Source organism: Dipodomys merriami, unplaced genomic scaffold (assembly GCF_024711535.1).
Source record: "Dipodomys merriami isolate MVZ:Mamm:240054 unplaced genomic scaffold, mDipMer1.0.p SCAF_92, whole genome shotgun sequence".
NCBI classification, from domain to species: Eukaryota; Metazoa; Chordata; class Mammalia; order Rodentia; family Heteromyidae; genus Dipodomys; species Dipodomys merriami.
In genome coordinates this window covers 3,807,146-3,821,740 of record NW_027206535.1, presented here as the reverse complement: position 1 = coordinate 3,821,740, position 14,595 = coordinate 3,807,146, and the positions used below count along the sequence as shown (strand labels likewise).

At 45.1% G+C, this 14,595-nt stretch overlaps 1 protein-coding gene across 1 annotated transcript in view; it reads right to left on the bottom strand.

Moving 5' to 3' along the window:
- Window positions 1-7,849: 7,849 nt before the first annotated feature.
- Window positions 7,850-14,595, bottom strand: part of Il6r (interleukin 6 receptor) — a 54,751-nt gene continuing 48,005 nt past the window's right edge. The window contains exon 10 of the mRNA XM_070013921.1: window positions 7,850-12,255. Within this exon, the coding sequence (XP_069870022.1) occupies window positions 12,024-12,255 (232 nt within the window). The 3' untranslated portion in view covers window positions 7,850-12,023. The remainder of the gene's footprint in view (window positions 12,256-14,595) is intronic.

Genomic DNA, 14,595 nt, shown 5'->3' with positions numbered 1-14,595 from the left:
CACACAGCCCTTTTTTAGTCAAAGCTACTACCTTGTTTTCCCTTCACTCTAACAGGAATGAACCCAACAACGCCCATACTTAATTCTCCTTTGCTACAGTCCTCCCAGATAGCTCTCATTCATTTTTTATCTTATTTCCCATTACCAGCACTAGTTCATCCTTATGATCTATTCAAAGTCATTCTTCATTATTTGCATTTTCAATTTTTGTACCCTACTAACTTGTAGCTAAAGAAACGATGCTCTGCAGCAGGGCTTTCCCTGGGCCTTCTTCATTGTGACCCAATAAAACCAAAGATGGTATGATACTGCCATCTAATGGAAGGAGTGAAAACTGCAGCTGGGAAAACAAAACTCTAGTTAAGATTTTCTAAAAGATTTATGATACAGCCCCAAAAGGGGGAGGGAGGGGAGAAGGAATGATGGTACAACCATTGCCTTTTTGAAGTATGACTTTTCCTGCAAAAAGGGTGGTTTGAAACCTAAAAGCCATCAGGGGCTCTCTGAATTCCAGCTGGGTCGTGTAGTTCAAAATTGTAAAGCTGTGCTTAAGGAACATGCCTGCAGATACATCCTTGAGACCAGTGTCTTCTCACATTCTCAGCCATTCAGTTACTTTGGGGGATTTAACATTTTAAATATCAATTAACTTTTAACTTTTTTTAAGTACTTGGAAATTTTGTCATACAAGAGTCTATCTGTAGTTTGTTGGTAATTTATATTGTATGAGAAATATTTTATAAAATTTCTGGATGTATTACAGTTGCCCAGCACAGGCTGAGGGCCTCCTGGTAATGATTTATTTACCCTGAAATATAACTTTAAATAAACATTATGCCAAGAGAACGAGTGTGGTTTGGCTTAATTTGGCTGGGTTTGCGTTGGGGTTTGGGTTTGTGGGGGGAGGGGTCTGGGAATCAAATCCAGGGCCTTGTACATGCTAGGCAAGGGCTTTGCCACTGAGCTCCACACCCCGGCCAATTTGGTTAGTTTTCCTTCATTAAAAAGTATTGCCTGTGCTAAGTTGTAGCAGAGCTGTGTTTACAGCTTTCATTGGTAAAATGTTCAAACCACAGTTGAACATCCAGCTGACAATGTCTGGAATTTGAGTTTTCTCACTTCAGTTAGAGCTCCTCAATCATGTTTTCCATCTAGAAAACAATATAACACAGTGAAATTTTACTCATTCCTTGGCCTGTCTTCCCAAGTAGACAGTGAATGCCTTTGTTCTGTTCCTCCTCCCTCTGCCTCCCCTCTCTCCCCCACCCCTGCATCAGAGTGGAACTCTGTATTCCTTATCACTGTTTGTGCCTGACACCACTGCCCCCATCCCAAGTGTTGTGAAGCTAGAAAAATCTATATTACAAAAATTCTGCCAGGTGATGTTGTGTTGGTACACAGCATGACTGAGAACCTCTGCTTGAAAGCTACCATTTAAAAGCCTGCAGATGGGCTGGGAAGGTGGCTCAGTGGTAGAGTGCTTGCCTTGCATGCCTGAGGCCCTGGGTTCGATTCCTCAGCACCACATAAGAAAAAAAAAAGCCGGAAGTGGCGCTGTGGCTCAAATGGTAGAGCGCTAGCCTTGAGCTGAAGAGCTGAGGGACAGCGCCCAGGCCCAGAGTTCAGGCCCCACAACCGGACCCAAAAAAATAAAAATAAAAACCTGCAGATGAAGTCCTTGGAGATCCTAGAAGAGTATATTGTTGAGCCCACTATCAAATTTTTAATTCCTGAGTTTAAAGGTAAGGCTCAAGTGATATAGCATCAGCCTTTCAAACAAAAGCATCAGACCCTGAGTTCAAGTTCCAGTCCTAGAATTTTTTTTTTCATTTTCATTGAACATTTATACAAATTGCCACCAGGTGGTACCAGCAGCTATTGTTGGACGTGTATTTAAGACAAAAGGAAACTTGTATTGAAAAATGTTCCCTCTACCTCTGCCTCCTCTAGAGCAATCAGTGGCTGTCAAGAGTCCTACTTTTCAGAATTCAGGTTGAACACACATTTGTAGGAACCCAGGGCTTGGGGGTTGCTGTTGGATTCTGAACCTGTCAAAGGTCAAGACATAAGTAATGAGAACAGACATGATGGACGCTGCTGAACAAATAAATGCTTTTCATTCCAAGTGATCTGCTCTGAATCTTCCACAAATTAGGGAGCTAGGAAGAAGCCTGTTTTTTTGGTTGGTTGGGTGGTTGGTTGGTTGGTTTTTTTCCAGATAAGAACCCTAGTCTTTGGGACAATCCTGGGAATATGTTGTGGGTCAGTCACATAAGAAGTGGAACCCAGATTGCAATTATGGAGTCTAGGATTTGTTGTTTATTGTGTAGCCCAGACTAGCCTAAACCTCATGGATTCCCATGTGTTGGGATCACAGGTATGAATCACCATACCTGGCAAGGTCCAACGCTTAATTTGGCACACTGTTGATTTCCCTTGAGAACGTTATACCTGATCTGCAGAGCTCTTTACCTTTGGATAACATCATTAGTTAAACTAGAAAAGCAAGAGGCAAAGCCACGTGCCGGTGGCTCACGCCTGTAATCCTAACTACTCAGGAGGCTGAGATCTGAGGATCGCAGTTCAAAGCCAGTCTGGGCAGGAAAGTCCGTGAGACTCCTAGCTCTAATAAACCACTAGAAAACCGGAAGTGGTGCTGTAGCTCAAGTGATAGAGCTGAAGGACAGTGCCCAAGCCCAGAGTTCAAGCCCCACAACTGACCAAAAAAAAAAAGAAAAGAAGAAGGCAATAAATCAGCCATTTTGTTTTAGCACGTGAAAAATAAAAAGATTCACAATAAGAAGTAGAAGCTATTCAAGTGTCCATTGACTGATGGATAAGCAATCTATAATATGTATATATAATGGAATATTATTCTGCCTTAAGGAAGAGAATCCTGGCACATACTGCAACTTAGATGAAACTTGAGAAGTATTCAGTGAAATAAGCAAGTCACAAAAGGGCATACTGTTTAATTTCCCTTTTTTGAGATGTCCAAAGTAAATGTCAAATTCATAGAGAGGAAGGAAAAGGGTGGTTGCCATGGGCTGAAAATCCAGAGAATTATTGTCTAGGAGCAAACAGAGATTCTGCTATACTAAGGAGAACCCTCTGAAGCAGAAGCCTTATTTCCAAACTCCACAAGTAACTCCAGAACTTCTCTGATGCTGTGAATCATAGAGTATGAATTATCTACACCGAAATATCTTAACTCAAAATGCCTCCTACATGACATTTCTTTAATGATTCAGTTTGCCTTCTGACTTACGCACATAAATAAATGAGATTACTAATCTGGATACATTATATTAAAAGATAGATTACTTGATGTGTATAGAAAAGCCAATTCATTTATCAAGGTATCAACCAGTTTGTGGTTGACAAGTAAAAAGTACATCTTACTTTAGAGAGCTAGGAAAGACATTTGCATTCATTTTAGATTATTACAACAATAACTTTGCACTTGAAACATTCCCTTAAACTCCCTGCCCCCTTTTTTAATGCCTGTAATCCTAGCTACTCAGGATGCTGAGATCTGAGGATTATGGTTTGAAGTCAGCTTGGGCAAACAGATCCAAGAGACTCATCTCTAGTTAACTACCAAAAAACTAGAAGTGGAGCTATGGCTTAAATGGTAGAGTGCTAGCCTTGAGCAATAAAGCTAAGGAATAATACCCAGGCCCTGAGTTCTAGCCCTGGGACTGGCACACACACACACACACACACACACACACACTCTTAATCTTGACAGTAGGGTTTTAAGGTTTTAAGGAAGATCATTAAAATTTACATGAAAAAAAGCAGGGAAAGAAAACCTGCATAAACAGAGGTGTGAAGAGAAGGGAGGTGATCTGATCCTCCCCCATTGGGAAGTATTGTTTTGGGGGTTTCTTTGGAGGGGGGGGGTGGTGTTTTGTTTTTGCTGGTCCTGAGGCTTGAACTCTGGGCCTTGGTGCTGTCCCTGAGCTCCTTTTGCTCAAGGATAGCACTCTGTCACTTGAGCCACAGCTTCACTTCCGGCTTTTTCTGTGATTAACTGGAGATAAGTTGCACAGACTTTCCTGTCCCCGCTGGCTTTGAACCATGATCCTCAGATCTCAGCCTCCTGAGTAGCTAGTTATAGGTATGAGCCCGCACCCAGCTGGAAGCATTAAGAACCTTGTTTCCAACCCTCTCTTTAGTGACCTATCTTCTTTTATGTCTGGCTGCCCTTGAGCCATCCCTGAGTGCCACTGGACCTTGCCTTTGTTTGGAGGGTTGGAGTTGTGGGAGCCCCTGTTCAGAAAGAGAGGTACAAGAGAACCAGATCTTTCTGCCACACCCAATGCCTAGTGAAAGCATCTGGCCTGGGAAAAAGAAGTAGTCACCAGTAGCTGTGGGGCGGGGCCTGAGCAAGGTAAGCATCAGCCTTGGGGTTGGGCAGGCCCAGGTTTGGAGTCTAGCTGAGGACTCACTAGCCTGGGAATCCTGGACCATTCTTCACCCATGTGAGCCAGTTACCTCATCTGCAAGAAGATGAAAACACATTGAAGCATGCTTTGGTTGAGTAAGAATATCCTGTTTGTAAAGCACATGTAGCCATTACTATTAGCTAATTACATTTAAGGTGCTGAGGAGAAAACCCAGGGCCTTGAACATGCTAGGCAAGCTCTACCACTGAGCAATACCTCTGGCCCTTACTAGCTAACTTTTATAAGTCATCTCTACCAAAAAGGAGCAGGACCTGCTGTTTACTTGGCTGCTTGTGGATCTTATCTCCTAATGAATATACAGCACAGTAACATGTTGCTGGAAGAGCCTCCAGTCCTCTAGTCCAATGGAGAAGCTTCAAAGCTGGCTGTACAGTAGAAACACACACACACACCTATCATTGAGATCCTGAGCATCTAGGGCTGGCGTCTGCTACCAGGACCTGCCTGTGGCAGTCATCTACTACAGCACCCCAAGTCATGACACACTGAGCACCCACAGTGCCCAGCTGCGGCTTATTGAACTCTCAGGGTTCATCATTATCTCAACCAGAACCAACTACAGCCTTGTGGAACTTTCCGGGGCTCAAATTAGACCTACTGAAATGGATTCCCCGTGGGCGAAGCAGCATGGGATTCTAACAGTTGACTGTGCCTCCTCCATTGTGCTCTGCAGACATCCACGGTGCACACCAAGTGATGCACACGGCCAGTGGTGGTACACACAAGAGATTGTCTTCCTCCAGCTCTGTATCTCCCTTCATGGCACTGCCCCCAGACTCTAGCACGTCCCACTTCCATGTCTCCATCACGCCTGTAACCCTAGCTACTCAGGGGGCTGAGATCTGAGGATAGAAGTCTGTGAGACTCTTATCTTCAATTAATTACTAAAAAGCCAGAAGTGGAGCTATGGCTCAAGTGGTAGAGCACTAGCCTTGAGCAAAACAGCTCAGGGACAGCATTCAGGTCCTGAGTTCAAGTCCCAGAACCAGCACAACAAAATTAATGTATTAAAGGGCTGACAGTACAGCTCAGTGGTAGAACACTTACCTACCCAATTGTGCTCAATCCCTAATAACACACATGTATGCACATGTACACACACACACACACACAACCTCTTATTGAGCAACACATAAATTTAAAACCCCAAATAGTATACAATTGCCCTCCTGATAGATTTTATTCTTTTTTTTTTTTTTGAGATAGCTTTAGCCTCCACTGTGCTGTGATTACAGGTACATACCACTACACTAGGCCAGATACATTTTATTCTCCAAATAAGTCTAAAGAATTATCAAAATGCCACTTCCTAATAAGCAATTTCTTTGAGAATACTGGACAGCTTTTTAAAATGTATTATTAGGGCTAGGAATGTAGTTTAGTGGTAGAGTGCTTACCTAGCAAACATGAAGCCCTGGGTTCGATTCCTCAGTACCACATACACAGAAAAAGCCAGAAGTGATTCTGTGGCTCAAGTGGTAGAGTGCTAGCATTGAGCAAAAGAAGCTCAAGGACAGTATCCAGGCCCTGAGTTCAAGCCCCAGGATTGGCAAAAAAAAAAAAATAATAATAATAATCTATTTTTAATTGTGTGTAATTAGTACAAAGAGGGTTTTTTTTTTGTTTTGTTTTTTGAGTTTTTTTGGGTCCGGTCGTGAGGCCTGAACTCTGGGCCTGGGCGCTATCCCTCAGCTCTTCAGCTCAAGGCTAGCTCTCTACCACCTGAGCCACAGTGCCACTTCTGGCTTTTTTTCTTTTTGCTTATGTGGTGCTGAGGAATCGAACCCAGGGCCTCAGGCATGCAAGGCAAGCGCTCTACCACTGAGCCATCTTCCCAGCCCCAACACCCTTAATTTATTCAATAGGTGCACACACCTATAGTGTGAGCATTTCACAATCTCGCTGCACAACTTAATTTTAGTCATGTATTGTGTGTCACCACCTGGCCTGGCCCCGAGCCACACCCCAGCCCTCACCCCATACGATGCTGAGTTGGAACTTTCCACAGCACACCTCGGCTAGGGCAGCACACGCTGTTTCTGGCTCCTGACCTAAACTTTTCACAGATCTGCAGAAGGCGCCGGTTCCCTGGTGCCTCCATAAATAAGGAAAATGCTTTCCTACGAGACGGTTCCAATAACTGTGTGTTCCTTGACGTCCTCTACAACGATCGCCATCTGCTCTCCCCGCATCTGCTGGAAAGAGCACTGTAACCATGTCATCCTGACAGGGCTGCTTGGAATCAGAGACGCAGCTTCTTCCGTTTGGTTTGCTGGCTCTGCCTCCTGCTCTTCCTCCCCCCAGCCCACCTCCACGCAGCCACTGAGGGGGACATCTGGCATCGCTTTCTGCAAGTCACGGACCAATTTCAAGGCGAGAATGTGGCATGCTGAGGGAGGAAGTGGGGGTCCTGTCCGGTGGCCTGTACACTGGCTTTCCTGATTGTTCAAGTAGAGGACTGAACAGCAGGTGCCCTCACTTTTTCTTTTAACTAGATTTGACTGCTATTGTAAAGGTGATGTACAAAGGGGTTATAGTTCAGTGCCCCAACTTTAACTTTCAGTCTGAGTGACAGAGTTTCCAGGCTTTCCTGCAGTTCCCACCTCCCCAGCCCTAAGGCATTGACACCGCAACTCTTACTCACAAAGCATTCACAGGATGGCTTGTCTCAGGAAGATGTGGATGGCTCTGTCCCAAGTTTTACCTACTTCAGGCTCCTGATGATCAGGAGTTCAGAGAGGCCTTTGTGATGCTATTAGTCCCCACACCCAGTCCCATAAACAGTCTTCAGAGGAATAATAGCCCTTCCTTTTCCTTCCCCATGTCCATCATCTGGTAATGACAATGGTAACACGGCAGACCCATAAATACCCTTCCAAAAATGCCACAATTCAGTTTGAGAAGTACTTTCATAATGATAGCTGTTGGTTGTTTCTTTGTTAAATTCACATTTTTTCCAAAAAAAACATATTTTAATCTTGCATTAAGGGACACCTCTAAAAATGTTCTATGTAACTGAGTACCAGTGGCTGCCACCTGTAATCTTAGTTACTCAGAATGTTAAGATCTGAGGATCGAGGTTCAAAGCCAGCCAGAGTAGAAAAGCCATGAGACTCTTATCTCTATTTAACCAGCAAAAAGGCAGAAAGGGAGATGTGGCTCAAGTGATAGAACACCAACCAGCATTCAACAAAAAACAAAATAAAAACCAAAAAACTAAGGGACAACTCAAGGCATTGAGTTCAAGACCTAGTATGGGCACCAAAGAGAGAGAAAGTTCTATTTAATACTCATCCTTCCTCAGTCTTTCTCTTCCTCAATCATACAAAGCTTTCCTTTATATGACCCAGGGAGTCAAAGCAAGATTACATTTCAAGTGTATTTTTAGAAATTATTTATTTCAAACATTTGCGATTTTCACTTAACACATAAAATCAGTGGCAAATAGGAAAAGCATTGCAAGAACACAAACTGACTGTACAGACATAATCCTTTGCTATTTGCTTTCAGATAATTGGGGGGAGAAAGGGGAACCGTAAAAGTATGATTTGTCTCCAACAAAACAAGGTAGAGTTGAGGTATCCTATTTAACAGATGTGATCTCAATCCAGTGAGGTCTCTGTTAATTACCAGCTTGCTACATGCTGTTCCGGTCCTTCCTTCAAAAGTAGATGTATGAACATATTTTCACAAACTTCATAGTATTCTTTAATAGTGGTAAAGGTTGTCACAGACACTCCCTAGAACTAGCACCTGGCCACATTGGGAACACAAGCCTGTCAGGACCTTCAGGAGACACTTGGGAGTACCTGGCACAGCACCTAAACCAGCTGACCCAACTTCTCTAGCGAGAATCCCACTGCAGACTATGGCAAGGGAAAGGATCATGGGTTTCCCAGTCTTTCTAAATGACAATTTCTCACCAACTCTCCTGGAGAGCCAGTGTAAGAATCATGTGCAAGTGGGTCAGCCATGGTAAGGACCTGTGATGAGAGGATACAGCCCAGCCCAGAAGAAGCCAGGCAAGACATTCCTGAAGGTCTCCAAGAAATCCACAATCTATGACCAGTCCCAGCCTGCCCATCTGGGCTCCACCAACCTGGCTCCCCACCAAGTCACCGCAGCAGATTCCACACCTTACCTTGATGACCTGTTTTCTATCTCCTGAAACAGCAGGGAAGTGGTAGAGAAACTCAGGGCAAGCTCAGAGCCCTGCTGGCCAGCTAAACAAAGCACTGTGATCCAAGGTCTTATATGCAAATCCTATGCCACTCTGAAATGTTTTTTAAAAATATTCTATTAATGCTACAAGAATGAACGACTGCTTTAGATCTCGATCCAGCATATCTTTTTCTATTTTACCCACCTGAAAGTATAGGTGATCATGTTTAATCTGAGTTCTGCCCCAACATTCCACATCTGGTTGTGTGGTGATGACTAGAGGTGTTAGTGAGGGACAGTGCTGTTGAAGGTACGAGGCTACTCTTGGGCTGCAGAAAATCAGGTCGAAGTGAGATGCAAGTTCGCTCACTGGAGATTTTTCAGGGCAGAGAAAGCTTACAGCATATACCTGTGCCAGGCCTGAGCCCAGAAAAGACAAGAGACTTTTTCTTCATTGACACTAGCTTATAAGAAATTAAGGGAGGAAAATGTCTTTTCTCTCTCTCTCTCTCTCTCTCTCTCTCTCTCTCTCTCTCTCTCTCTCTCTCTCTATATATATATATATATATATATATATATATATATATATATATTAAAAACAGTTTCATTGCAATAATAATGAAAGCAGTCTCAATTTGGAGATCAAAGCTGCCTAGTTCTCAGACATCATGAGCTATCTGTTTTCACATCTTCCACTACTCAGCAAGACTCTGCCTAGCTTTGGTAATAAGTGGGTAAAACCATGTAAGGAATTAGAGATCTTTTGGCACAGAACCACCTTGACTCACGCAGGTCCCCACTTCTAATATTTCTCTCTCACAGCGTTTTTTGCTGTTCTCAAGAAACTAGAGGAAAAACATGAACATTTGCTTAGCTTATTTTTTGCGGGGGGGGGACTGGGTGGGGTTACTGGGGTTTGAACTCAGGGCTTCACATTTACTAAGCAGGTGTTATACCACTTGAGGCATGCATCCAGTTCCCTTTTTGTTTTGATAATTTTTTTTTTTTTTTTGGGTCCGGTCATGGGGCCTGAACTCTGGGCCTGGGCGCTGTCCCTCAGCTCTTCAGCTCAAGGCTAGCGCTCTACCACTTAAGCCACAGCGCCACTTCCGGCTTTTTTCTTTTTGCTTATGTGGTGCTGAGGAATCGAACCCAGGGCCTCGAGCATGCAAGGCAAGCGCTCTACCACTGAGCCACCTTCCCAGCCCCTGTTTTGATAATTTTTGAGATAGGGTCTTTGAGTCCCACATCCCTGCCTGACCTAGACTGTGATTAATTCTTCCAAGTAGCTAGAATGACAGGTGCATACCGCCATACCCAGCCTTTTCTGTTGAGATGGAAGTCTCTTGAACTTTTTTTGCCCAGGCTGGCCTAGCACCATGATACTCCCAATCTCTGCCTCTCCAGTAGCTAGGATTACAGGTATGAGCCACCGATACCCAGCCTTGCTTCACTCTGAACAACTTACTAAGACAGCAAGGGGAACCTAAAACATACAGAACCAGCGATGGAGCTCACTACTTGCTTAAGATAGTAATGCCTTGAACGTGGCAAACAGCAAACAAACTATGGTGGCTTTCATCCCCTGCCGCCTGTCTGGTGGTGATGGTGTTGTTAAAATGGTAAAAGATAAGAAAAGCTTTGTGGGCTGGTGAACCTGGAGTCTGTGGCTGCATTGTTCATTCTGATCCCAGCTCCACTCTCCGTCCGAGTGACCATGAACCTCGATGAGTCCTCAAAGCCCCAGCAGAGAAGTCAGGTGAGGTGGTCAGTCCCTTGATGAGTGCTTTCAGGGACTGTGTAAAAGAGCATGACTCAAGAAACTGTGTAAAAGAATACAACTGAAGGGACTACATAAAAAGGAAGGCACCAGGGTAGGGGATTTTCTAATAAACTTTCCCTCTGGTAACAGGGCGCCTAGGCCCAGGGGTGGGGAATTTCTAAGAGTCTGCTCAGTACTAGTGGGAGGCATGAGGACAGGAAGTTGGACACCCTTTCCTTCCTAACTATCCCTGGGGGTTAGGGGAGAGGGCAGTTACAGTTGATTTTTTTTTTCTAAAGCAGAGAAAAAGCAGCTTATTTCTGCACTTTTAAAAGGCAAACACAAAATAACAAGAAACCAGGTGCCAGTGGCTCATGCCTGTAACCATAGCTTTTCAGGAGGCTGAGATCTGAGGATCACAGTTTAAAGTAGCCAGGGAGACTCTTACCGCTAATAAAGGACCCCACCCCCAATAGAAAGCTGAAATGGAGCTGTGATTCTAGTGGAAGAGCACTAGCCTTGAGCAAAAGCTCAGGGCCAGCGCCCAGGCCCTGAGACCAAGCCCTAGGACTGGCACAAAAAAAGAAAAGAAACAGAATCCAGAATCTTGTCTCTCATAGCGAAACTATTTTTTCCTCCTCCTTTCTCACTTGCCTTGGTATTGTACTAGAGGAAATTACCGTGTTCCTCCCCTGTGATAAGTGAATATAGGGTCTTCCAGCATCTCAAAACAGTAGGTTTTAAAAGAAAAATCAAAGTATATCCTTGCTGAGTTAATTTTTCCTTTCACATGAATATCACTCTCCTAGTTGCTCAGGTCCAGCTGAAATCAGAATCAACCACCTCTGCAGTGGAACGATTTTGTTGTCTGCACTGGCAGAGGCCTCCTCCAGCCAGCCCACTTTGAGGTTGTTTGGGGAGACTGAGAACATTGGTTTTTCAAGGCTCTGCTCTCCCCTTTCAGCTACCACAAAGAATCACAATTCTAACTCCCCAACTTTTCCCTCCCAGAGTCCTGAGATCTACAGAGGGAAATGCTTCTCTAATCAGCAAATGCCTAGGGTTATCATTCACATTTAGCAAAATGCAAATGAGGAACTAATTATGATTCCACTTCAAACCATCAGGCCCTGAGATATTATTCATGGAACTTTCCCTACCCCACCCGCTGTGTGTTTTTCAAGTGTGGAGAAGAAAGGCAGGAAAGAGCTTCCTCCCCAGCCTCTGAGACTTATACATAGCCATCCTCAGGCCTCCACAAAACAGAATGGCAAAGACACTTGTGTGGTGAGTTCGAGCCAGAAGATTCAGCTTCGCAGTGAACCATGGGATGGGCAAATGGATGCCCTTTTGGCTGGAATGCCATCCTCCTGCTGAGGGTGTAGCTTGTGGGGTGTGTAGGGGTGACCAGCAGCTCCTCCACACCCAGTGTCCAATGGAGACTCCACATAGCTCCCTGGGTTCCATATGACGTCCTGAAGCAGAGCATTTGGGAAGGGAGGCTTGAAAACTCAAGCATCTCCACAAGGCTCTTCTGAGACAGTGAGGCTGAAGCCTCCACCCTGAGATGAGCAGGAATGGCAGTGAAGAGCCCTGAGCTGAACCAGCTGGTGCTGTCACCCAGACAACTATCTGGGGAAGAAGCAGTCTCTGTTGCCCATGTCATAAGCGCTCTGTGGGTTCCTGGCATCTGGTTGGCTGTGGCTCAAAGTGCTGATGGACCCAGGATGGCCGGTGGTCATTGGTGTGGCGAGGAGAGGAACAAGCACAATGGTAGGCTTGGGTTGCTCCAAGGAACATGGCCGCTGAATGCTCGCCTTGTCTTCTTTCAGAATCTGTGACTTCCATGTCCTCCTGAGCCTTGGCACGCATGCGCATGTACAAACAAACACATACACACACACACAAAGACAAACCAGAGAGGTTAAGTTCCCTTTGAGATGAACCCACAGTGAAAAACACCAACAGCTGGTAGCCCCAGTGGCCTGGCACTCACAGCTCAGCTCAAAGCAGTGGGGACTATTCATCCAATCAGCAGAAGTTCCACAATCTTCCTAATGGCTGGTGAGTTTCACAAACACCGGGGAGAAAATATATATCTGCTGTTGGGCCAAGAGGGAAGGTGTGGGGGAGGGGGGAATGTGTGTCCCTTCAGAGCGTTCAGAAGTCCCCTGACAGTCCCTTAATTTGTCCTGTTCCAGAGGCTGCCTATTAGGTACACATCAGCAGTTCCAAATCCATTTACTTAAAAGGAAGAAAGAGAGGGGGGGGAGGGAGGGAGGGGGTAGGGAGAGAGAGAGGAAGGAAGGAAGGAAGGAAGGAAGGGAAGAAAGAAAGAAAGAAAGAAAGAAAGAAAGAAAGAAACAAAGAAACAAAGAAACAAAGAAACAAAGAAAGAAAGAAAAGGAAAGGAAAGAAAAGAAAAGAAAAGAAAAGAAAAACTGTTCTGGTAGCCAGGATAGAAAATGGGTCTCTCGGGCTGGGAAGGTGGCTCAGTGATAGAGCGCTTGCCTTGCATGCCAGAGGCCCTGGGTTCGATTCCTCAGCACCACATGCACCACATAAGAAAAAAGAAAAAAGCCAGAAGTGGCGCTGTGGCTCAAGTGGTAGAGCGCTCGCCTTGAGCTGAAGAGCTGAGGGACAGTGCCCAGGCCCAGAATTCAGGCCCCACGACCAGACCCCCCTGCCCCCCAAAAAGAAAGAAAATGGGCCTCTCAAGTCAAATGAAGGCTGGCAGGAGGCAGATCATCACAACCAGGCCTTATCGGCAGGGACAGCGCTGCTGAGCTCCTTCCACCGCACTCCTGTCCTCTACTCTCAGAGTCCACCTTGGCCCAGGAAGCCACCTAGCAGTGACAGGCTCACACTCAAACGTGGGCACCATTGGGCACACATTGACTCAGCTGGCAGGAAAGGCAAGGTTAAACAGGAAGGAGATAGACATCTCTCTGTACTAAACTCTGGGCCCAAAGCCAGGACTCAGTCACCGAGCAGTCAGTTGACAGCTCAAAGAAAGATGAGATGGTGATATCCATCTTCAAATGTACAGTCAGGTCTCCTTCCTGAAGGGGTGGCGGGGGCTTAGACAAAGTGTGCTGAGAGAGGCAGCCAGCCAGGGCCTCCTTGCCTCCTTTTTGTTTCCCCTGTGGTGCTCAACTTGCTGCCTACTATCCCAGAACAGAGAGTGAGTGAGCTTGGTGACCTCTCCTCTCTCCTCCATCCCACCAAATCCCAGTTACTTGCCTGGTGCTAGTGGCTCACGTCTATAATCCTAGCTGCTCAGAAGGCTGAGATCTGGTGATCTAGGTTTGGGGCAGGAAAGTTCATGAGACTCTTATCTCCAATAAACTACTCAGAAAACGGGGGAACTGGTATTGTGGCTTAAGTCACAGCGTGCTAGCATTGAGCAAAAGGAGCACAGGGACAGAGCCCAGGCCAAGAGTTCAAGCCCCATGACAAAAAAAAAAAAAAGTTAAGGGAGTTGAGCATTTTCTTTCGGCTTCTTTTTATATCAGCAGGCTATTCCTGTCCTTGTTATGATAAATAATTGATAGCTGGCTCCAAATCTGCCATTGGCGCTGTATCTGCCATTGGCTTTTTGCCTGTTATCCAATGGAATAAACAATCTGGGGAGTGTTACTTAGGGTTTGGCCATTTGGAAACCTCACAGGAAGGCAGCCCCACAGGGGTGCTTACTGGATCTCTGCCCCCCCCCCCCACTCGCCCCGTCTCCACCTCCCAGTCTTTGAGTGAAGCTCTCCTCCTCTGTAAAAAGACCAAGGGTACACTACACTCAGGATTGTGAAATATTCTCACTCTCTGACCCAGGAACTCCTAGGAATACACTCTAAACAAATAAGAGCAAGGAAAAAGCTTTGAGCACAAAGATGTTCGATGCAGTGTTATTTATAAAAGCAAAATATCCAAATGCCCAAATATGAGGAGTCTGGTTAAGTGAATTTGGATACATGTCCCTACTAGAGGAATCTGTTGCTAATATAAGTGAGGCTTATAAATTCTATGGGGAAAAAAATGCTTATGTGAGAATGCTAAATTTAACCAGTAGGATTCAGAGTTCTGAATAATCATGGCTAAGTCAAACCAAACAAGAAACTTAGGCAGAAAAAAAAAACCCTAAATACTGTCTTTGATCCTGCTATGTTCATTTTTTACAAATCCACATGTGTTTACCTTTATGCA